This window comes from Schizosaccharomyces osmophilus, chromosome 2, assembly GCF_027921745.1.
Source record: "Schizosaccharomyces osmophilus chromosome 2, complete sequence".
In the NCBI taxonomy this organism is placed as follows: Eukaryota; Fungi; Ascomycota; class Schizosaccharomycetes; order Schizosaccharomycetales; family Schizosaccharomycetaceae; genus Schizosaccharomyces; species Schizosaccharomyces osmophilus.
The window spans coordinates 265,842-287,380 of NC_079239.1; the positions used below are offsets into that span (position 1 = coordinate 265,842).

The 21,539-nt window shown below is 40.6% G+C and overlaps 10 protein-coding genes across 10 annotated transcripts; 5 read left to right on the forward strand and 5 right to left on the reverse strand.

The window, feature by feature from the left end:
• Positions 1 to 455: 455 nt before the first annotated feature.
• Positions 456 to 2,177, reverse strand: SOMG_02628 (methionine synthase reductase; the record flags this gene model as incomplete). Its single annotated transcript, XM_056181419.1, has 1 exon — positions 456 to 2,177. The coding sequence occupies one exon, from the start codon at positions 2,175 to 2,177 to the stop codon at positions 456 to 458; it is 1,722 nt and encodes a 573-aa protein (XP_056038491.1).
• Positions 2,178 to 4,574: 2,397 nt separating this feature from the next.
• SOMG_02629 (NAD binding dehydrogenase family protein) lies at positions 4,575 to 5,765 on the forward strand (the record flags this gene model as incomplete). Its single annotated transcript, XM_056181420.1, has 1 exon — positions 4,575 to 5,765. One exon carries the CDS (start codon positions 4,575 to 4,577, stop codon positions 5,763 to 5,765), a length of 1,191 nt encoding a protein of 396 aa, XP_056038490.1.
• Positions 5,766 to 6,169: 404 nt separating this feature from the next.
• Positions 6,170 to 8,531, reverse strand: bzz1 (F-BAR domain protein Bzz1; the record flags this gene model as incomplete). The annotated part of the gene is made up of 8 exons (XM_056181421.1): positions 6,170 to 6,188; positions 6,239 to 6,512; positions 6,563 to 6,943; positions 7,001 to 8,028; positions 8,097 to 8,217; positions 8,287 to 8,350; positions 8,401 to 8,427; positions 8,493 to 8,531. 8 exons carry the CDS (start codon positions 8,529 to 8,531, stop codon positions 6,170 to 6,172), a joined length of 1,953 nt encoding a protein of 650 aa, XP_056038355.1.
• Positions 8,532 to 8,843: 312 nt separating this feature from the next.
• On the forward strand, positions 8,844 to 10,379 carry dbp5 (cytoplasmic ATP-dependent RNA helicase Dbp5; the record flags this gene model as incomplete). The annotated part of the gene is made up of 1 exon (XM_056181422.1): positions 8,844 to 10,379. The coding sequence occupies one exon, from the start codon at positions 8,844 to 8,846 to the stop codon at positions 10,377 to 10,379; it is 1,536 nt and encodes a 511-aa protein (XP_056038356.1).
• A 222-nt stretch (positions 10,380 to 10,601) lies between these two features.
• On the reverse strand, positions 10,602 to 11,498 carry srm1 (spermidine synthase Srm1; the record flags this gene model as incomplete). Its single annotated transcript, XM_056181423.1, has 1 exon — positions 10,602 to 11,498. The coding sequence occupies one exon, from the start codon at positions 11,496 to 11,498 to the stop codon at positions 10,602 to 10,604; it is 897 nt and encodes a 298-aa protein (XP_056038357.1).
• A 534-nt stretch (positions 11,499 to 12,032) lies between these two features.
• oxa101 (mitochondrial inner membrane insertase Oxa101) lies at positions 12,033 to 13,285 on the forward strand (the record flags this gene model as incomplete). Its single annotated transcript, XM_056181424.1, has 3 exons — positions 12,033 to 12,073; positions 12,127 to 12,883; positions 12,935 to 13,285. The coding sequence occupies 3 exons, from the start codon at positions 12,033 to 12,035 to the stop codon at positions 13,283 to 13,285; spliced, it is 1,149 nt and encodes a 382-aa protein (XP_056038358.1).
• A 324-nt stretch (positions 13,286 to 13,609) lies between these two features.
• Positions 13,610 to 15,793, forward strand: aip1 (actin binding WD repeat protein Aip1; the record flags this gene model as incomplete). Its single annotated transcript, XM_056181425.1, has 7 exons — positions 13,610 to 13,801; positions 13,846 to 13,969; positions 14,047 to 14,148; positions 14,194 to 14,239; positions 14,298 to 14,343; positions 14,396 to 15,334; positions 15,371 to 15,793. The coding sequence occupies 7 exons, from the start codon at positions 13,610 to 13,612 to the stop codon at positions 15,791 to 15,793; spliced, it is 1,872 nt and encodes a 623-aa protein (XP_056038359.1).
• A 301-nt stretch (positions 15,794 to 16,094) lies between these two features.
• cyk3 (Nebulin-family actin filament anchoring protein Cyk3) lies at positions 16,095 to 18,758 on the reverse strand (the record flags this gene model as incomplete). The annotated part of the gene is made up of 2 exons (XM_056181426.1): positions 16,095 to 18,610; positions 18,692 to 18,758. The coding sequence occupies 2 exons, from the start codon at positions 18,756 to 18,758 to the stop codon at positions 16,095 to 16,097; spliced, it is 2,583 nt and encodes an 860-aa protein (XP_056038360.1).
• A 751-nt stretch (positions 18,759 to 19,509) lies between these two features.
• SOMG_02636 (uncharacterized protein) lies at positions 19,510 to 20,571 on the forward strand (the record flags this gene model as incomplete). The annotated part of the gene is made up of 1 exon (XM_056181427.1): positions 19,510 to 20,571. The coding sequence occupies one exon, from the start codon at positions 19,510 to 19,512 to the stop codon at positions 20,569 to 20,571; it is 1,062 nt and encodes a 353-aa protein (XP_056038361.1).
• A 211-nt stretch (positions 20,572 to 20,782) lies between these two features.
• On the reverse strand, positions 20,783 to 21,502 carry SOMG_02637 (palmitoyl-(protein) hydrolase; the record flags this gene model as incomplete). The annotated part of the gene is made up of 1 exon (XM_056181428.1): positions 20,783 to 21,502. One exon carries the CDS (start codon positions 21,500 to 21,502, stop codon positions 20,783 to 20,785), a length of 720 nt encoding a protein of 239 aa, XP_056038362.1.
• Positions 21,503 to 21,539: the final 37 nt, after the last annotated feature.

Below are 21,539 nucleotides of genomic sequence, written 5' to 3' on the forward strand. Positions count from 1 at the left end.
TTTTAAGCATTCCCCGACATAGACGATAAAGATTTCCAAAATGAAGCACATACAAAAGTATTTTAACTGTAGCTTTACAACACCTTGATTGTTTCCAAGTTGCATACAGAGTTTTTACTGACCAAAAAGATTACTAGGGAAGGAGGAAACTTTCATGGGCAAAGCATAATTACTCTACAGCTTATGAGAAAAACAAGTATAGGCAAACTAAAATAGAAGAAGCATTGTGTTTTATGCTGACTATAAAATGAGATCAAGGAGCGTATAAAATATAAATCCAAATCTCAGAAAACAAAAGGATCCGGAGAACAAAAAAACACATCATAAGCTTTAAAGAAAAAATATGTCACTGAAGTGAAAAGAAAGGGGAATAAAAACAATTAACCTGAAATACATGTATAGGGTTCATCATAATACAGGCGGAAAACAATGAACTTTTCGAAGTAGGAGATACATTACCAAATTTCCTTAATATATTTCAACGAAAGAGGATTCTGCCAAGTCGCCAATTGGTTCGCAGCTTCATTTTGAGACATACTTCCGTATTGCATGCAAATGTCCTTTAAGGCTTCATCAACACCCCGTAATAAGCCTTGTTTACCACCGCAAAGGTATATTTTACCGTTTGGATGATTCAAGACATTCCACACAATATCGCCTTTCATGCGTAATTCGTCCTGTACATATACTTTTCTGTGTGAACGTGATTCGACGACCATATGATGGGGACCTTCTTTGGGATCGTTGTGAAATTCTAAAGCATCCACCTCGGTATTGTTTTGCTTGGCAGGAGAGCCGGGAGAGTCAAGGCCAGAGTTCTCACTTTGGTTTTCCCATTCGCCATGATACAATTCATCCAGTTCCGAGTTACGACAACCGTGAAAGATCCAAACTTTTCCGGCACAAGATGCGTTCATGAGACGGCGTTGAACGAAACCACGGAAAGGAGCAATGCCGACACCGGTGCCAATGAGACACATGGGACCATCAGAAGTGAAGTGGGTAACAAAAGCATTTCTATGCAACCCACGAAACATGGGAAGAACCAAATCTCTTTTGCCATCCATCCATTGTTTTGCTAAATGATACAAGAAACCAGAGCCGATTCCGTAATGGACACCACCACCGACCTTTTCAATCTCTACGAGAGCAACAGCGAATTCCAAGATTCCATTATGCTGAGCGGGATCGTTAGACAAAGAATACCATCTTGGCATCAGCTGGGGCAAAACACTTAGCAAGTGATCCAAAGGAAGCTTGACACTGGGGAAGGCTTCCAAAAGAGTAAGCAGAGTAACATTATTATTAGCTCTTAGATCACAGAAAGCACGTTGACCGAGACGGCTAACCAAAAACAATAGTATTTGCTTTTCAGTAGGATTTTCGGCGTATTCAGCCAACAAACGGATTAATTGCTTTTTGGGGGGAGCAGACATGAAATCCGAGGACCATTTGAGTAGTTCGCGCCGAGTCGTGGGAAGCTCTCGAGCCATGTCCTCTGCCCATATGGTGGGCCAGCGACCGCCATTGGTTTTCAAAAGAATGGGAGCGTCGGCAACATCATTGGGAATTTGCAAAAGGAGGAGCAAATGGTTTACGACGGCATCATCATTGGGAGCCATGAGACCAAAAGAACCGCCAACCATCCATTCTTCACCGTCGGGAAGAGGATAGTTGGAAACATCGATTTCGAAATGGAAAGCGCGCTTGTAGGCATTGGGCTTTGTTAGTTCGCGGATGTTGGTGACGGGAGAAGGATAGACGTGGAAAGGGGGATGAGGTTGAACAAAAGAAGGAGGCATTTTTTCAGGAATAAGAGGGCTTGGATGGGAGGAATCGGCAGCTTTGGCCTCGGGGGTCAAGGGAGTGAAAGAGACATTACGGGCAGGAAGTTTGGGAATACGATCAATGGTGATGTTATCGTGCAAAAGCCGAAGGTCAAGGTTGAGAGACTGGAAGTGAGGGTTTAAAACGAGACTGGACATGGAGTCGGCGAGGGTTTGAGAGGGATCGTTTAAGTGGGCGCTTTCGTTTGCGTCTTTATTGGAAGAGCAACGGCAGTTTACGCAACCGAGCTCAGCGGCAGAAGAAGAGGAATGGGGAATGTTTACGGTAGACGAAGAGGGGGGATTGGGATAGAGATGCTGATGTTTTTGAGAAATCACAGAAGGAGCCATTGTTGGGAAATGGCGAGAGCAGAAAAACGTCCAAAAATAGAAAACAACAAAAAAAAGAAAAGAAAAGAGAAGAGAGACAAGGGATATTTGTTTGTTGGAGGAGGAAAAGCTAAAGAGATTCCTGGACGAAGAGAAGAGGTCGCAAAAGAAGCACCAATGGGTTAGGAAAGCAAAGAGGAAGAATTCCAAACAAAAGAGGATAAATTTGCGTCGTTTCCAAGAAAATTGAGCTATTTTAAGCCAAGTTAGGCAGCAAAAACCGTCGAGAAGGGGAAAAGTAAAAGCAAAAGTGATGGTAGAAGAAGAGTCGAGTGATCAGATAAAATTTAATAGCAAAATCGGTTCCCAGCTGATCATGAGATTTCAAATAAGGAAGTGGATCGGTAGCGTTAAACGAGGGAACGAGGGGAAGGAATAGAACGTAAAAAAAAGCGAAAAGGATGTTGTGGTATAAGAGAGAAGAAAAAAGGAAGAAAGAAAGTAATAAAGTAATAAAGAATAGACAGAGCGAGTGTTGTTGGAAGGGAGGAAAAGGCGATTTTTGGTCCGTAGAAAAATCTCAACGTCGGAAGACGTGGAGGCAAACAAACGTTCGCTGAGTCTGAATTGCAAGAGAAAAGTCAGAGTCGTAAAATTGACAAATGGCCAAACGGTGAGTCGAAAGCGTATTCCTTTTGTCTGTTGTTTTTAATTTTAATTGTTTGTTTTTGTTTTTTTCCTATTCCTCTCTGCTCCATGTAGATCTTGCAAATCGTTCGTACGAAGCGATCTTACGGATCAGCGAAGCGAGGCTGGTGCGTCATTCTCCAATTAACGATTATCTGATCATCATGATCGACGTAGATCTAGCAAGGCATAGACATAGACATAGACATTGACATATGGCAGGATACAAGTATGGGAGAGGTGCTTTCTCTTGAAAGGTGTCAATGGAAAGCCAAGGGAAAGAGAGTGAAACTCCTAAGAGTTCATGAAAAGTTCAAGGAAATGCCTTAAAAAGGAGGAACAAATATTCTTTTATGAAAAAGTAGAATCCATCACCGACCACTTTATCAACATCCCGAGCTACGACCACCGACTACGACGACTACGGACCACCAAAAAAACACTGGCATACCTTGATGGGTGCTTGCGTCTGCTCAAGCCTGCTCGCACCTCATGCTGCAATGCACTCCAACACCACCCAGCTCGATCCACGAAATAGTGTACCTCTATCCAATGCACAGTTCTCAGCCCTCAGTCCTTAGTCCTCCATCCATACAACACAGTGTTTTTTGTTTATGTTTATGTTTATGTCTATGGGTCCAAGTCTATGTATGATGTATCGCTAGTACGATAATCCATCCTTGTAGTTTGCCACGCAATAGGATATGGTTACAAAGGGTCGGCAGAACGACAGAACGATAGAACGACTAGGAACGACTAGGAACGACTCGAATCTCCATTGTAAATCCAACAGGTCCTGCTTCATATTTACGTGAACAACCTCGTCAAACATTTGCTTTGCATCCTAAAAGATGGTAAGAAGCTCGATATGACATTGACAATTCGAGTTTTATTGACGATGCCTATTTTCAAAGCATCCATATTTCTAGGGAATTTCGATCAAATGTAAAGACAATCAAGAAGGTTCCCATTCTTGTTTTTTTCTTTCATTTTTTCATTTTTTTTTTTGAAAAAAAAAATTGTCTACCATCTTCAATTAAGGTTGCTTTCTATAACAGCGCAAACAAATTGCAATTCCAGAAACCGCTCCTTCCGTCCTCTCTGCGTCAACAAAAGACAAAGAAAAACCTTAAAAGTTTACGTTTGCCTTAAATTTCAATGCCATTTATAACTTTTATTTCTTTTTTGAGCGAAACAAAAAGCCAGGAAAAGCTGCTCAAGTCGGTTTCCACCCGTTTCTCCCATCCATCGCTCCCATTCTTCAAGACCAACTTACGACAGTGAACGATCGTTTCAGAACGTCTTTTTGCATCCTTCACCGATTTCGGTGTTTTTCTTTGCTACTTGTTGTTTTCTGATAACACGTAACATGACACACCCTTCCCGGTGAAGTCATTGCTCAAAACACATTTACTTATAGCAGCCATGTGCCAAGTTTGTTGTTTCTACTACGACTGTATACGCAACCGACAGCACATCACATTTCTACTACTAACTACTACTGCTACTACTGCCAACTAAAAGGTATTTTGAACATTCAAAGGAATTTCGTTGTTCGCCTTTGTTTCTCTTTTTTCCGAAAAGTATAGGTTTTCATTTCCTTCACCCATCGTCCTTGCGTATTTTTGGTAGATTTTTGATTTGAAACATTCACTTGTTTCTTTCCTTTTCTATTCCTTTTGCTTTTTTGTCCTCTAGTTTCTTCTCAACGACGTTTTCTTTTTGTAAATCATGGTCGCTACAATTAACGTTCCTGCCAACCAAAGCGCCCAACATGTTTTTGAAAACGGAGCTAGTGATGCCATCTTCAAGGTCGCAATTGTCGGTGCCGGTGGTATCAACTTTGGTTCCGCCGAGGGCCCTTGGAACAATGCCCAACGTATTGAACAAAACTTGGGTCAACGTCTTCGTGTCACCGCTTTAATCAACCCCGTTCCCAGCGAAACCAACCGTGTTTTGGATACCAAGCGTGATTCCAAGGTTGCTTACGCTTACGATGAAACAAGAATGTTTACCTCCATGATCCAATACTTGGACTATTTAACTAGACACCCCGAAGAAGAACCCAATGCCTTCGTGATCGGTATTCCTCCTGACTTCCACGGCTCCAACAAGATCGGTGCCGACATGGAGTTACAAATCGTCCGTCAATTCCCCAAGGCTGCTCTCTTCGTCGAAAAGCCCATCTCCTCCGCTGCCGTCGAGGACACTTTCGATGTTGTTCGTCAACTTGAGCAACACCAAGCCATCATCTCCATCGGTTACATGTTCCGCTACTTGAAGGTCGTCGAGGCCGCCAAAAAGTATATCGAGGACAACAACCTCAACATCGTTTGCACAATCGCCCGCTACAACTCTTCCTACATTCACAACTCCAAGGCCTTTTGGTGGTACGTCTCTAAATCCGGTGGCCCTGTCGTCGAACAAGGTACTCACTTTTGCGATTTGTCTCGCTATTTCGGTGGTGATGTGGACATCCCAACCGTCAAAGTCAACCGTGTCCTTTCCAACGACCCCGTTGGTAAGCTCTCCGCTCTTCCCATCGATGAAGACGCCATTCCCGAACATGAACGCGTTCCCCGCTTTACCGCTGCTTCCTGGAAGTACAAGTCTGGTGCCGTCGGTATCTTAGCCCACAGTATCATTCTCCAAGGTACCCAATACGATACTTGCTTGGAACTTCAAGCTGATGGTCACTATATTCGTATTGTCGACCTCTATGGCACTCCTAGATTGTACATCCGCTCTCCCGATTCCGATACCGAGCGCATCGTCAACTTCCCCGACGATGATCCATACTACTCTGAATTTGAAGCTTTCATCGGTGTTGCTGAGGGCAAGCTTCCTCGTAGCCGTATCTTGTCTGATTTCGAGGATGGCACCAAGACTTATGAACTTACAAAGGCCATTACCAACAGTTAGATGATCATATCCCCATATTTATAGCGATATAAAACAAGTGTTTGAGCATTAGGTGAACGTCCTTTCTAAGGTTGTTTTGGGTTTTCGTGGATATTCTACTTTTTTTCCCCTTCTGTACCTTTTTTTTGCCTTTTATTTATCATCCTTGTTTTCTTTTTTTTTTTCTAGCATATTAAGAGATCGGTAATGGAGAACATGTTCTGGTCTTTGGATCCTTGTCTTCTTTGTCCTTTCTTTGTGTTTGAAAAATAAATTTTAATAAGTATCTTTCTTTTCATGATTTTTTATTAAATGGGCATGAATTCTTGGTAAATCGTATCGTATTTTGTAAATTGAAAAACTAAAAAGGAATGCTTTCCTATATATATATATATAATATTATGCCATTCATTTCATAATGTAAACTAGATATCCTCAACATAGCTGAATCGTTCGTTAGCAATCTTTCAAATAACTCTGCCTTCCAAACTTACTTTGCTGGAAATTGACCGGTAATACCATGTAAGGTGCCTTCAGACCATCCATTCCCTGCGTCGCGCTGAGTGACACGGATCACGTCTCCCTCATGAATACTTATCTCCATTTCACTTTGAGCTTCGTAGCCAAATACAGCTTGCACATACTGTTCATCAGCCGCTTCAATAGTCCCGTTTGTTGAATGAACTGTGTCTGTACCCAATTCAACATAAGAAGTTGGGAGTACACCAACTGAATCGTCAATTTTCACAGAAATCCAACCACTTCCATCTGAAATACTGCATTAGTTCAACCGTTTCATCACTTCCGTTTTCACTTACTGTCTGGCTTTAAAAGAGTGAATGTTTGGCCTTGGGAAGCACTCAAAACACCTTTTTGGGTTCCAGTGAAATCGTAAAGTAATGTACCATTCACCTTCTCTTCTCCGTCTTCTGTACGTTGAGTACCTTCGGCTTCATAATTATTTGACAAAGGTGTTTGGTGTAAAGAAGGTGCATATGCATTGCGAGAACCAACGCTGTTCGTATAGTCGTCCTCATATGTGTCGTAAAGATTGGATGAAAGTAATGATCCTTCTCGTTGATTACTGCCAAAATCCCCTGTGCTTGACAGTGTTTCGTCGTGATCATCTTCGGCAGAACTTTGACCACAATTGGCTGGAACGTATAGTTGGCATCGTGGATGACATTTGTATCCGCAACCTAAATTTATGTTAACAATTTTACAATCTTGATACTTAGAACTTTCTTGATGCATACCCTCGCAGGACAAACCGCGGCCCCAAACTTTAGAATGGCAGTGGAAACACTTGACAGGTATCTTAAAGCTAGCAACCTTGAATGTGTGAAAGTTCATTCCATCTTCAATATTTCCGGCATCCTGGGTTATTTTGTTAACACGCACATTGAGGTCGTGGACTCTGTTTTTTATTAATATCTCCTTGCTCTCTAGTTCGACAGCAGCTATTTTCGATTCATAAGACTGCTCAAGTGTCGTCGTATCATCAATTCGCGACCCTTCCAACCGCTTTGATAAGTTTTGTAATTCTTCTTCTGCCTTTTCTATTTCCGATTTGGAGTTCACCAAATTGTTTCGAAGAAAATTTCTACTCGCGCCGTCTACAACTAATGTATTGGTGTCATGCCAAATTGGGCTAGGCTCGAACACCAAAGGCGAAGGCTCATTCCAAGACTTAACATTGTGCTGACCAAACATTACAGAATCCAAAGAAGGTTCATTTTTGTCAATTTCCGAGTTGAGTGCATCTGCTTCTTCGCTTAAAGATTTGTAACAGCTTTTTTCACATGTGATTCCAGCTTTCCAAGTATCATTCAGATTTTTCACTCTGTACTCATTCAATCTTTGCATATGGTCTAAAAGATTTGGTAGTGTTTCCTGATAATAGCGCTGCATATGTGCGTTGTAGACAAGGATACGAAGAATATACATATTCTTCTTAACTAGCATATCGTTTTGCGAATTTTTGAAAAGTTTCCCAGTTTTCTCATCGTTGTGCTTGTCTCTTTTTTGCCTTGCCGACTCCAAACTCTCGCAAGCTTCATGGTAACTTGATTTCGCTCTCTTAACCATGGTCAACAAGGATTCTTTCTGCTCCAAAAACTTTTCATAAAGGTGGTCATAAGACTTCTTTAAATTGTCAACATTTGCTTCCAATCGCTTTGCTTGTTCATTAGTTTCCAAAACAAAGTCATCCGCGAGTTTTTGATGAATTTTCGAGGATTGCACAAGTTCATCCAATATTTTCGACCATGTTGTCAGAGAAGCGCTGTATTCACATGTTAGCATGAACAAGTTAGTGAGAGAGAGTAACTCTTAGACTCTATCTGAAAATACCATTCTAAAGAACCAGCAGATTTCGTAGGGTTATCACCAACGGAAAGAAGTGATGACTTTTTGTTCTTTTTTTCGACAAACTTTCTTGAAAGACTGGAAAGCTTCTGAGAATATTCTCTCTCTATCGATAAAAAGCGTTAGTTTACAGTGTATTCCCAGCAAGGTAAAATGGTCGCAATGCAAACCATACCAATAGAGCTCCTTTCTTTGTAATATTGTTGAATGTCGTCTATCCATTTCGATCCGTTATGTACCTAATTTTTAGAATTAGCTCAAAACCATGTCCAAGCTTGCTTCCTCTTACCCAGCTATCAACAATTTTAAAGTCATCCTGAGTTATTAAGTCAGTAAGAAACCCCTAAATAGATTTTCAAAAAGATTTATGCGCCAACGTACGTGCAACTCAGAGCTAAACTTATAGGAATTGAGTTCCATTTCGAAATAGTTGATCCTTCAACAAGTAAAGTTTAAGATAATCGAAAAAGAGTGAAAAGGGAGATTCAAATATCGTGAATTAGCAAAATATGATTAAAAATAAAAGCAAGGCTGAATTAAATACTAGTACACGAATGGTATGTGCGTATATTGAAATAATTGGAATGTGTACGACGTATAACCCAACTTGACTACAGCCAACTACACCAAACAAGAAAAGCCAAGGTTCGAATTGGTTGGTCAAATTACTACGATTGTTTTTCTTGTATTTTACTTTTGCTTTACAAATACAAATTGAACTCAGTGACCACGATGTCGACAGTGGGACAAGAAAAAAAGACTGATTGGGCAAGCATCGATTCTGATGAAGAAGTCGAACGTATCAGTGAAAATATTAATAAACTTCAAACTTCAGATAATGGATCTAAAGAAAAGCCCACAGCAGATCTAAGCAATCGTCTTGGTCCTAAGGTGGGCGAGGAGCCCGAAAAACAAGGTGAAACAAAAGAAACTAAGGACGAAAAGAAAGACGAAAAGGAGAGTGCTACTAAAACTGAAGAAGAGAAGGAAAAAATACAAGCTGAAGAAGAAACCAACTTAATTCAAAACAAGAATGAGGTACGTGTAAAGCTTGCTGACTTGCAAGCCGACCCTAATTCCCCTCTTTATTCCGTTAAAAGTTTTGAGGAATTGAATTTGAAGCCTGAATTATTGAAAGGCGTTTATTCTATGAAGTTTCAAAAGCCATCGAAAATCCAAGAAAAAGCACTGCCCCTCTTGCTTGCTGATCCTCCTCGTAACATGATCGGTCAATCCCAATCTGGTACCGGTAAGACGGCTGCATTTGCTTTAACCATGCTTTCACGCGTCGATACCACAGTTGCCAAACCTCAAGCTATCTGTTTGGCCCCTTCACGAGAGCTAGCTCGTCAAATTATGGATGTTGTAGAAGAAATGGGAAAGTATACTGGAGTACAAACTGCTTTTGCTATTAAAGATGCTGTTCCCAAAGGTCAAGTTATAAACGCTCAAATAGTCATAGGTACCCCTGGTACAGTCATGGATTTAGCCAAGAGAAGACAACTGGATCTCAAGCAAATTCGCGCTTTTGTATTGGATGAAGCCGATAACATGTTGGATCAACAAGGTTTGGCTGACCAGTCAATGCGAGTTAAGCGTTTATTGCCCAAAAATACTCAAGTAGTCTTATTTAGTGCTACCTTTTCGGACCAAGTAGGAGAATTTGCCAAGCATTTCGCTCCTAATGCGGACGAAATTCGTCTTAAAACCGAAGAACTTAGTGTCGATGGAATTCGGCAGTTGTATATGGATTGCCAGAGTGAACAGCACAAGTACGAAGTACTTGTAGAGCTTTATGGTCTTTTGACCATTGGCCAATCAATCATCTTTTGCAGAAAGAAAGATACCGCTGAGGAGATTGCTCGTCGTATGGTCCAAGACGGACATACTGTTTCTTGTTTAACTGGTAATTTGGATGGTGCGCAGCGGGATCATATTATGGATTCTTTCCGCGCTGGTACTTCTAAAGTGTTGATTACTACAAACGTTATCGCTCGTGGCATTGACGTTCTTCAAGTTAACATGGTCGTCAACTACGACATGCCCTTGGATTCCGCTGGCAAGCCCGATCCCCAAACTTACCTTCACCGTATCGGTCGTACAGGTCGATTTGGCCGCGTGGGTGTCAGTATCAATTTTGTTCATGATGAAAAAAGCTGGCGAGAAATGAAGGCGATCGAGGACTATTTTGGTCGTGCCATAACACGTGTTCCTACAGATGATTATGAAGAACTTGAGAAAGTCGTTAAGAATGCGCTTAAAATGTAGACTAGCGGGTTGTTTAGATGAAATGGTTTCTTGGACTTCAGATATTTAAATACAATAATTGGCGTGGACAAGCTTACCGTTATCTAATTCACAAAAGTACCTACGTAAATTGCATATTAAAAAATGTACTAAAATACAAAAATTTCTTTTTGCTACAAAATTTAAGTAAGAAAGGAAGAAAACTAAACAACATAATCTTGGAAACTTGTAAAATGACAAAACTTAAGCGGAGAGAGACTTTTCAACAACCTCACGAGCAAAGTTGGGAAGAACGAAAGCAGCGGAATGGATATTGCTGTTGTAGTACTTGCAAAGCTTCCTTTCTTGCTCTGGAGTCCAGTTGCGAACAGGTTTGCTCAAGTCAATAACGGGATTCTTGGAAGCAACAACGAAGCCGATTTGACCAGAGGGGTAAGTAGGGATGGTTGTGTAGGCATAACGGACATTAGCGAAAGAAGCCTTGACTGCCTTTAAGACATCGCCAATAACGCCTAGGTGAAGCCAGATGCACTCAGCTTGAGTAGTGATAACACCGCCGTCACGGAGGGCATCAGAAAGGAGTTCAAAGTAGGGCTTTTGGAAGAGAGCTTCTGCAGGACCATCAGGATCGGAAGAATCGGTAATGATAGCATCAAAGGTATCTTTATAGTCTTTCAGAAATTGGAAGCCATCACCAATGTGAATCTTGACCTTGGGATCATTAAGACCTTCAGCCATCTCAGGGAGATGCTCTCTTGAAACCTTAAGGACATCCTCATCAATGTCACACAAGACGGCCTCTTCCACGCAATCGTGCTTGACGACTTCACGAAGTACACCGCCGTCACCGCCGCCAATGACAAGAACCTTTTTAGGATTGGGATGGGAATTGAGAGCTATATGAGCAATCATCTCTTGGTAAGAAAACTCGTCACGCTCTGTGCATTGAATAGCACCGTCCAAAACCAACACGCGACCATAAGTTTCACTCTCAAAAACCAAGACATCTTGGAATTTGGATTTACCAGCATAAAGAATATTCTTAACCTGCAAGGTCATAGCTTGGCCTGGCCACATGTGGTTAATTTCGCGGAACCAGCCGTCCTTGACGAGAGGATGAGAGATTTCTTGACCGGACATTTCCAACAAATTCAAAGGATCCAAAAGGGTTCTGTTCAATATACGAACTCGTAAGTACGCAATAACTGATCAGAAAGAAAAAACAGTCCAACACCAACTGAGATCTGCGCTACATTGCGGTAGACCTCATTAGTAAATAAAAGGGAGAAGTACAGTCTAATGGCAGGAGTGTGTAAATTTCTAGTTTAAAAAGATCATGATAATAAAATTGACATCAATTTTGTTTCGATTATCGACAGAAACCAAATTTTCGCCTTCGTTTTGAGATAGTTCCTTGAATGAAGATGGTATTTCCATAACAATGAAGAGAAGCATGATTTTTCACCTCTTTCTGTATTCTAAAGCAATTCATGGAAAACTGTTTGCCAATTTAAGCCCTCATAACAAGACTCTTGAGTTTTCATGTACTAGAATTCTCGACAGAGCAAACCGCTTGTCACCACCATCGAACAGTAGATGCATACTTAGGCCGCGAATCCATTCTTCTCTTTTTCTTATATATTTTAAAAACAGAAATAAAATAGTAAATTAAGGATGTTCCTTTTTGGTCTACGATTTTTTAAGCATCATCAAGGGTATGGAAAAAACATAAGGATATTTGAGTTTGCAACTTTACTAATCGGAAAAGAATACAGACATCTAATAAAAATGTTTTCCTGAAGTTTAAATCATTACCAGTCCGGAAACAATTGCCTCAAAGGTATTTGCAACCAATTCGAGGCGTTTCCACGTCTGCAGCAGACACAGCGGTAGCAGCTACAGCTACTACAGCTAACACGGTTGGTATAAGTAATTCCTGGTGGCCGTATGCTTTTCTTCAAAATGCAGCTTACTCGATTAATATTTATGCCGGAGCACCTTGGTGGGTGTCTATCATTGCGACAACAATCGGTGTTCGTTTTGCCCTTTTGCCATTAATGCTAAAATCTTTTCGAACAAGCTCGAAACTTACAGTACTTCAGCCTGAAATGAAGAAAGAACTCGATTCCATCAAATCAGCCAAGTTAGAAAATGACCAAATGGGTCTTAACCAGCACAGTATGGCTTTAAGGGCTTTGTATATTAAACATGAAGTTAGTCCATTGTCTATTTTTATGCTTCCTCTTACCCAAAGTGTTGTGTTCTTTAGCTTTTTCTATGCAATTCGTCAAATGGCTCGAGTGCCTGTGGAAGGCTTCAAGGATGGTGGTATTGCCTGGTTTCAAGATTTATCGGTACCAGACCCCTATTTCATTTTACCTATGATTAACGCAGCATTCATGTTCACAGGAATGCAACTAAATCGATCAAACACAGCATCTACTATTGGTAACTCTCCCAATTGGAGTACCTTCTTTTTTCTTTGCTGTCTTTTAAGTCCCCTTTTTACTCTTAAACTTCCTGCTGTATGTGTTATATTTAATGAGTGTTTCAGAAATTACTAACGAAAATACTAGGCTATATTCTTGTACTGGATTCCCAGCAGCATTTTCAACATTGTGCAAGGCTTCATTTTGAAAAGGCCTGCCATCCGTCAGAAACTTGGATTCGCTCCTCTTCCCCCTGCAGTAGACAAAGCCATCTCTGGCAAAAATCTTTTACGAAATCCTTTCAAGGCAGTTCGTGACATGTACAACGGAATTAAAGATGCCCTTCGAGGAAGATATGATCAGCTTAAAGTTGATATGGAAAAACGAGCTCTAGCTACCAGACCTGTCAATGTCGTTCGACCGAATGATCATTATAGAAAGTTGAAAGAATTGAACCGAAAGCAGGTCATTGAAAAAAAGATATCCAATAAAAAATAATGAGTCAACCTCCATCCAAATATTCCCCACTCTAATCGAAAATGCTTGTTGCATAGACAGACTTTCTTCCAATTCAGTCGATCTCAATTAGTCAGTTACCAGTTTCATAGAATGCTGTATTTTTGGAAAATAATATTGCCTTTTATAAACGATCATGAATTTTTGCGCTTTATTTTTAGTGATCGTTTGTTCACTAGTTGTTGCGAGCGACTTGAATTTTGGTAATTGGAGCTAATCATTAAATTTAGCTTCTATTTTATTTGTCTTAATTTTCTAGTATAAAGTTTTCTTTTACTCAATTTCCTTTTGATTGCATCGTATTCAATGACTTACCTTTCGATACTTAACCTCTCCATTACTTCTAACCCCAATCATTCACTTGCGGTAACGATTCGTAAAAAATATTCGACAATGCCTTCGGAATTGAGAAGCTTGTGGGCTCCTGCCCCTTCTACAAAGCTTTCGCAGTCATGTAAACTGTCTACGGATCGTAATGGCGAACGAATTGCTTATGCTGTATGCGGACATCGTTGGAAGAAGATCTAACCAATTGAATATAGACAAATAAAGCGATCATACTTAGAAGTATATCCAATCCTGAAGAAAGCTATCAATATAATGAACATACTGCTCCCACTAGTGTTGCTAAATTCAGCCCATCCGGATTTTACGTAGCGTCTGGTGGTACGGATAGTCGAAGAGTGAAAACACTCTTCCACTTTGATTTCAAATACTTGGATGATTAACAAACTTTTTATTAGATGTTCATGGAAATGTACGCGTCTGGGATTGTGTCGGTGAAGACAAAATCCTAAAAAACAACGTTGCAGCTATTAGCGGTAGAATAAACGATATTGATTGGGGTAAGGACGGACTGGAAAATTATTGAGTACTAATGTTTTACTTAGATGGTGACAGTCAAAGAATCATCGCAGTTGGCGAAGGGAAAGAACGGTATGATTACAGATATATCAGAAAGACAAAATCAATTTAAGCTAATTCATTCTATCAGATACGGCCATGCTTTCACAGCAGATTCAGGAAACTCAGTTGGTGAAGTGAGTACTTTTTGTGTAGCTTAATACCTCTTCAATTAGCTAACTCATGTAGATTTTTGGTCACTCTGCCACTGTCAACAGCGTTGCTATGCGAAAGCAGCGCCCGCTTCGTGCTGCTACGGCCTCTGATGATAACTCCGTAAATTTCTTTCATGGAGTTCCCTATCGATACAATACCAGCATTCGCTGTCACGATAAATACGTTTATGATGTACGCTATGCCCCTAACGATGAAAAGTTTGCTTCTGTTGGCGCAGACGGAAAGATCTTTTTATTTGATGGAAAAACCGGTGAGCAAATTTTGGAATTTAGTGCTCACAAAGGCACTATTTTTTCTTTGTCGTGGTCACCGGATTCGAAGAAGCTTGTAACATCATCTGCCGACCGAAGTGTAAAAGTTTGGAATGCTGATGATGGCTCCTTGATTCGTGAATGGTCTTCTATGAAGGAGCAACAAGTCGGTAACGTCTGGCCTTCTGAAAACTTAATCATATCGGTTGATGTGACGGGCGTCTTGATTTATCTGAATCCTGCCAAGGACGAACCTGAACGATTCGTCCACGGACACCAGCGTTCTATCACATCGTCTTTCTTTTCTTCAGACAGCAAATCTTTGTATACAGCTTCTTATGATGGAGTGGCTTTAGTCTGGGACATCGAATCTCAAAATGGTTCTTCCATACAAGGTGTCTCCCACAGTAACCAAGTCATGGATATGACTAGACTTGGAGATAAGGTCATCTCTGTGGGAATGGATGATACATTGCGAGCTGTAGACATCAAAGCAAATTCTTTCATTTCGGAAAGCGTATATACCACCGGTTATCAGCCAGTGGGTGTATGTGCTGTTGGCGATTGTGTTGTCTTGTCCACCGTCTCAGACATACAAGTACTTCGTGATATGAATTGTGTTTCCACGGCTAAAACAATCTATCAACCAAGCTGTATGGCAGCTCATCCGTCGAAGCAAGAATTCGCGGTTGGAGGAGAGGTAAGTATCTATGTTAAACTATTATTAATTCATTAGGATTCTTGCGTGTATGTTCATTCTTTTGAAAAGGACGAACTTTGCGAGATTGCTCAATTAAAAAACCATACTTCCCCGATTACTTCAATGGCTTATTCCCATGACGGGAAATACCTTGCCTGTGGTGATGCTTCTGGTAAAGTCGTTCTTTACGATGCTGAAACTCGACAAATCATCACTTCTCGCTGGGCTTTCCATACTGGCCGGATTTTGGGTATGTCTTGGGACTCTAACTCAACACATTTGGCAACCGCTTCTCTCGATACAAATGTTCATGTTTACTCGGTGGAACGTCCTATGAAGTATGTTGCCGTAAAAAATGCTCATGCTTTAGGTGCTACACAAGTTCACTGGTTGTCGGAGGATGAGATTTTGAGTACCGGAAGCGATGCAGCCATCAAAACTTGGAAAATTTCCTATTAAAGCAAACCTTCCAATGTTGATTTGAGAATTTTGGCAGCATTTTTATGAAAACTAGATTATCTTTGAATGAAATATATATCTTATTAAAAAAAAAATAAACAATAGTTCCAAAAACACAAAAATGAGGGTACTATTGAGAAACATAAAAAATTCAATAGAATGAATGGGATCAAAACGCAAGCATAGACTTAATTAGATAAATACATTAGTTCAAAAGTAAAGAGTGAAGACAATGTAACATCCTCATAATTGTAGAGAAGGGATAAAAAAGGAAAGAATAAGTATAATCATCATAACAAAGTTAAACACCTTTCCAAGTGGCATAAACCACCCACCTTCCAATTTTTTCAGCTAATATTAAAGCTCGGTATTCTCCAGTTTCATTAATGGCTGATGAAAGAACGGAACGGGTGATGCGATCATTTGAAAATTCTTCATGCAACCGTAGAATGCTACCGGTCGGCGTTTGAATTGCTAACTTAGTTGTAAGGATTTCTGTTTCGCTGGAAGAGTAAGCAGTGATACAAAAGTCATACTTAACTCCAGCGCGTAGTATACCGCACTGAGGAGAAGAAATATATAAATCAACATTCGGGCATTGGGGTATAGGATATCGACTTAAAAACTCAAATGCTTTGTTCTTTCCATGGTGAGCAAAAGGAATGGATACAGCCATCGGATGAGGTACTGTCTTGGCTGGACTAGCCACTCCAGTACGGCCGGCGTATATTCGTAACACAGCTAATTTACTATTCAAAGGCATCATTGCTTTAATTCTGACTACTCGCAAATTCTTCTTTTCCAAGAAAGTTTGAACTAAGACGTGCTTGTGAGATTTAGAAAAATCTGGTGCAGAGGGCGGTGAACTAAAGTTATCGACCTCAGCAACACACTCAATTTCCTTTGGAGCCTCTACATCAATCTGCAAGAATTGGTAATCAGAAAGATGAAGGATGCTGGATTCATAACTGCGAAGACGCAAACCTGAGTCGAAATATACAGATGAAACCCATGGTAAAGCCATAACAATTGGCATCGGCAAGTCCGGCATTATGAACTGCTGATCCGGATTCTCAGGAACATGTGTATATAGGCATTCATTGGGTTTCATTAAAAAATAAAAATTATTGGCAACCGAAGATTTTAAAACCTGCTGTGGATGTGTGGGGCTCGCAAAACTGGCATCCAGTAGGCGGACTTCATCATTGAATGTAACGACATTCCAAGCATGGTTCACTTTAATATCTCTAGTATAGTAAATGTCGTCTGGCGATTTGAGATATCCTTCAATGACTTCACACCATATATCCAAGCCTTGTAGCATTTCCTTTACTAGTAACGCAACTTCAAGTGGAGTTCCCTTTCCAGACAGATAGACATCTCGAGCCGAGCGAAACGATTTTCCATTTGCAGAGTGATCGACATACGAGACGTGTTCCGAGACATAAATATAAACAGCTCTCATTTGCTGTAAAGGGGATTCGATTCCTTTTACTAGATAATTTCTAACGAAATCTCTAAGATCTAGGTTTATCTTCGGGGAATTGAAAAAACGAGTCTTTTTATCAACTGCTCCAAAATTCATTCTATGTACATCCATGCCAACTGAAAATTCTACGGGCTCACCGTCAGCCAATACGTTTCCAAGAGTGTTCTCAAGCTCTTCCAGTGGCTTATAAACAGGCATAGAAAGATTATCGAAAGTCTCCTGTCGTTTTTTGTTGAGATCCGACTGTGTATAAGTTGTTGTTCGGCGTAAATCTTCCTTGACGGAAGCCATCGTTTGCGGAGATGCTGGACGAACAGTTCTCTGGTGAACAGATGATGGTGAGGCGGTCGAAGTGGCCATGCTGGACTGGGATGGATAAGAGCTAAATGGAATCCGTTTAGTAGATGAGCTTCGGCTTAGGATCTTTTTAAACGTTTTCTTAAAGAATCCGGAACTTTTCTTGCGGAACGATTGAGCGGTAGAAGGCCGCTGTACATCCAAGTGAGGATTCGTAAGTTGGGAAGCATTCGTTTGAGGGACCAGTGTGGAGATGGGTCTCAAAATCGGCGTCGGAGTACTCTGAAATCTGCGATGAAAAGGACCACGGTTACTTAATGATGGTGGTGTTTCAGGCGCCAAACTGTCTGTTTGTTTTATATCGGAAATGGAAGAGGCTGGGGGTTGTAAATGCTTTACCTTTCCATGTGCTGATGGTGACGGCAATGACTTGAACATTGGATTGAAATCTTGATCAGTGTTTAAAGGCATTTGCCCGGATACAGGGGTTGCCGAGCGGATTGTGCTTTTACCTCCCATTGCATTAAGTGACTCGAGTACATTTTCCATGGCACTCCGAATAGGGGAAGGACTTGTTCGAGTACTATCTTTTGCATTTCCGGACCGTTTTGATCGACCAGATTCCGATTCGCGACTGTGTACCGAGCTGGCTCGGCTTCTTCTAGAGAATACAGATGATGGTCGGGACAACGTCTTTAAAAAAGAGCCATGTTGCTCTTTTTTTGGACTTAAGCCACTATCTTTTCGCTTTTGAAAAAAAAGCGGACTAGTCCCTCTCAAATTCTTGGCCGGAAGTTCAGGTCCAGAAGAAGTAAGAGGAGATCCCGAATCTTCTGCTGATATACGAGAGCTTAAGCTACTTCGCCTTGAGATAGAGCTATTGGGTCTTGATGTGGATATATTAAGGACTTGCACAAAGTTGCTGGGAAAAATTCCTTGGGTATTTGTATTAATGTGCCTTCCGATCCACCATTTTCCATCACCGAGGCTTTGGCACTCAATTAGTTCTCCATTTTCAAAAGATAAATCTCCTAAAATTTATTAGTACTACGATTCTGCTTGCGGACAAGGATCTGGAAAGGATTTCATGGTTCCTGTTAAATTCAACGTACCTTCGCGTTCCCCAGGCCATGCATAAAGAGCACGAACCATACAGGGAAGTTGCTTAGGAACAGACATCCCTTTTGAGCTAAATAAACGCTTCCAATTCGACTTCGTTGGGTATATGTGGATAGCTTGCGGAAGCACCAAATTCCAAAGGTGTTGTTATGGTGGGATTAAGTTATATTATACTTTCTGTAGCGAGCTTGAAGATTTTATTCTTTTTCTATGGGAAAGAATTCGTAATTGAAATAGATTCTCTATTCTTGTTACATATATAAAAGAGAAGAAGAGGCTGGCTTGTTTATGTCTCCCCCAAAAACGCTTTGCAACCAACTCTTTTTCAGGGATCGATCTAAGCGTTTAAGCAAGTGTCTTGGCTCATCAAGGTCATACCTTCAATTTTCTTATAGGAAAGGTTCGAAAGAACTGCTGTATAAATGGTGAAAAGAAGCTGTGAAATACTCGATTTTTGTTTGCTTTCTTATTCCTTACAGTGATCAAGCATAGCTTGTTTATGAGCGTCGCTTAGATAACTTTGATATCTTGCTGAGATCGGTTCTCGATGCTTAAACTTCAGTAGTAATTCTTCCTTTCCCAACTACTACCGCTTATATTCTTCAATTTGTTAGAAACACGTACTTTTAATCTAAAAAGAATTCCTTTTGTGATTCATTTAAAGTGTTAGGTGTTCTCGTTCCTTTATGGACTATTCATGAAGGTTGAAAACTGAGTTTGAATCTTCTCGCATTGCAACGGTTTACGGCTTGTGTGAAATTCTGCAAACTGCTCTATTGCTTTACTATTGAAAACTGGTTATGGACTGTCTATGGATGATCTGATAGCTTCTTTTGCGGCAGGTAGCCACAGCCAAAGAGACAACGTTTGGTCTGATATTACTCCTTTTCCTACGGCTTCAGCTACCGAGGATGTAATTTCAGAGGTTGCTGCTTCTGAAATCTATAGTTGGAAAGATAATGCTGTTCAGTTAGATCCTTTTGATCTTGGCGATCTAACTATCCAATTGGACGATCTTTATGGTCGTCAAAACCCACCAAAAAGAATATCCCTGGCTTCCAAGAGCTATGTTGGAATCACCTCTACTTCTGATTCTGTTTTTCATAGGTTATTGCGACTAGATACTCCTCAGCATGGCCTACCCGAGCTCAGACATGGTTCTATTAATAAATTGCTTCGTGAACATATGTCCTTTTGGAGCCAAGAGAGGACAAACGTTCATCGAAAAAGTGGTGCAGTCTTCTGCTGGTCTACTTCCTACAAGAAAGAAAAATCAAAAGACCGTATTCTTCTTAGCAGTCCACCCTCTAAGTCCTCCGGTTCAAAGTCTCCCCGAAACACTGTTTTATTGTCGCCAAATATAACGCAGTCTCCCGTCAGAAAAAGTGAAGCTCCATCTAAGCCTTCTTTGGGTAACAAGGAATTGCTGACGAACAATCCACCGTTGTCAAAGGACCGTCAACTAACATTGGTGCATTCGTCTTCAAAAAATGAGAATGTCCCTCTTTCTGACACTTCCTCGCCCATTTCTGATGAAAAGATGAAAACCATACAACCAAAGAACGTTGAAGTTTCTAAAGGACGCTCCGTGTTAAGTACCCCCGAGGTGGAAGCGCCGGAGCTCCAAGACAGAAATCAATCAGTTCCTGAGAATATGGAAATGTCACCTTTAAAATCAAATCCAGCACTATTAATGAAAAATAGCACCACAAGAAAAAGCTCAGATAGAACAGATGAAAGGAATTCCATGCCTTCGACGGAATGGGGTGATTGGATGAGTGCAAAAACCGATTCATCATCAAGAAATTTCGATAGTCGGCAGAGCGATTTATTAATTCTTTCATCTCGTAGTGGATCGGAAAGAGAAAGGTAATTTGTCTAAAGACACCTCTGAGCATGCACCGTCATTAGTGTAGCTTTTCTTTTTCGAGTCATCAAGTTGACGGTGACAGTTGTAACTTTTCATATTTTATCGTGAGCTTTAGTTTAGGTTATGCTAAACTAAAAAATAATAAATAGCTACATTTGTTGTCTCTAACTTCGCTTTTAGACATTCAAAAACACTACTCTCATGTTCTTTATTTCTATGACAATTGTATAGCGTTTTCGTATAGCTTATTGTGCACATATAGTTTTTTGCTGATCGCTTCTACGAAAATAAACCATTCATTGGGAGAAGAAGGCATGTCTGTTTTTTCATCTCTGTTCCAGCATATCATTTGTACAGACCGGAAGGTTTTCTTCAGCCGGCCTTCTTCATAGTCATCAATACTCCTATTTTTACGTTTCTCAAAGAAATACACAGAAGTAAGAAAGGGGGTTGAGGGTAATGTCATAGCTAACGGTAGTTTTCCGCCAAAAGAAAAAACACCACCGAATTGATATATTGAGGCCAGCTGCGACGCGCAATACAAAGCTGCCATACCACCTTGTCCAAAACCAAAAAAGAAAATGCGCGTTGAAAGTATTCCCTGATCAATGATGCGCTTGATTAATTCCCTAAGAACTGAAAGGCATTTTGAAAAGTCTGCTTCAGACTCTAAATCCCCGTTCGTATCAAAATGAACATCTTCTCCCCACATCCAATTGCCCACTGGTGTACCATAATCAAGAGGAAGCTTATACACTCCTCGTAAAGAAATATACGATGTATTCGGTAAAGGGATATTCTTTGCAGCATGTGCAAAACTGTGTTCTGAGTCTCCTAATCCATGCATCATGATAATTACATTAAATGTCTGCTCCTTTGCAGCAATAACTTGACCATGAGCATTCGAAGGCAAACAATTTTTAAGGAACGACATATTCCAAAACCTGATAAAGTGATGTTTGGACAAAATT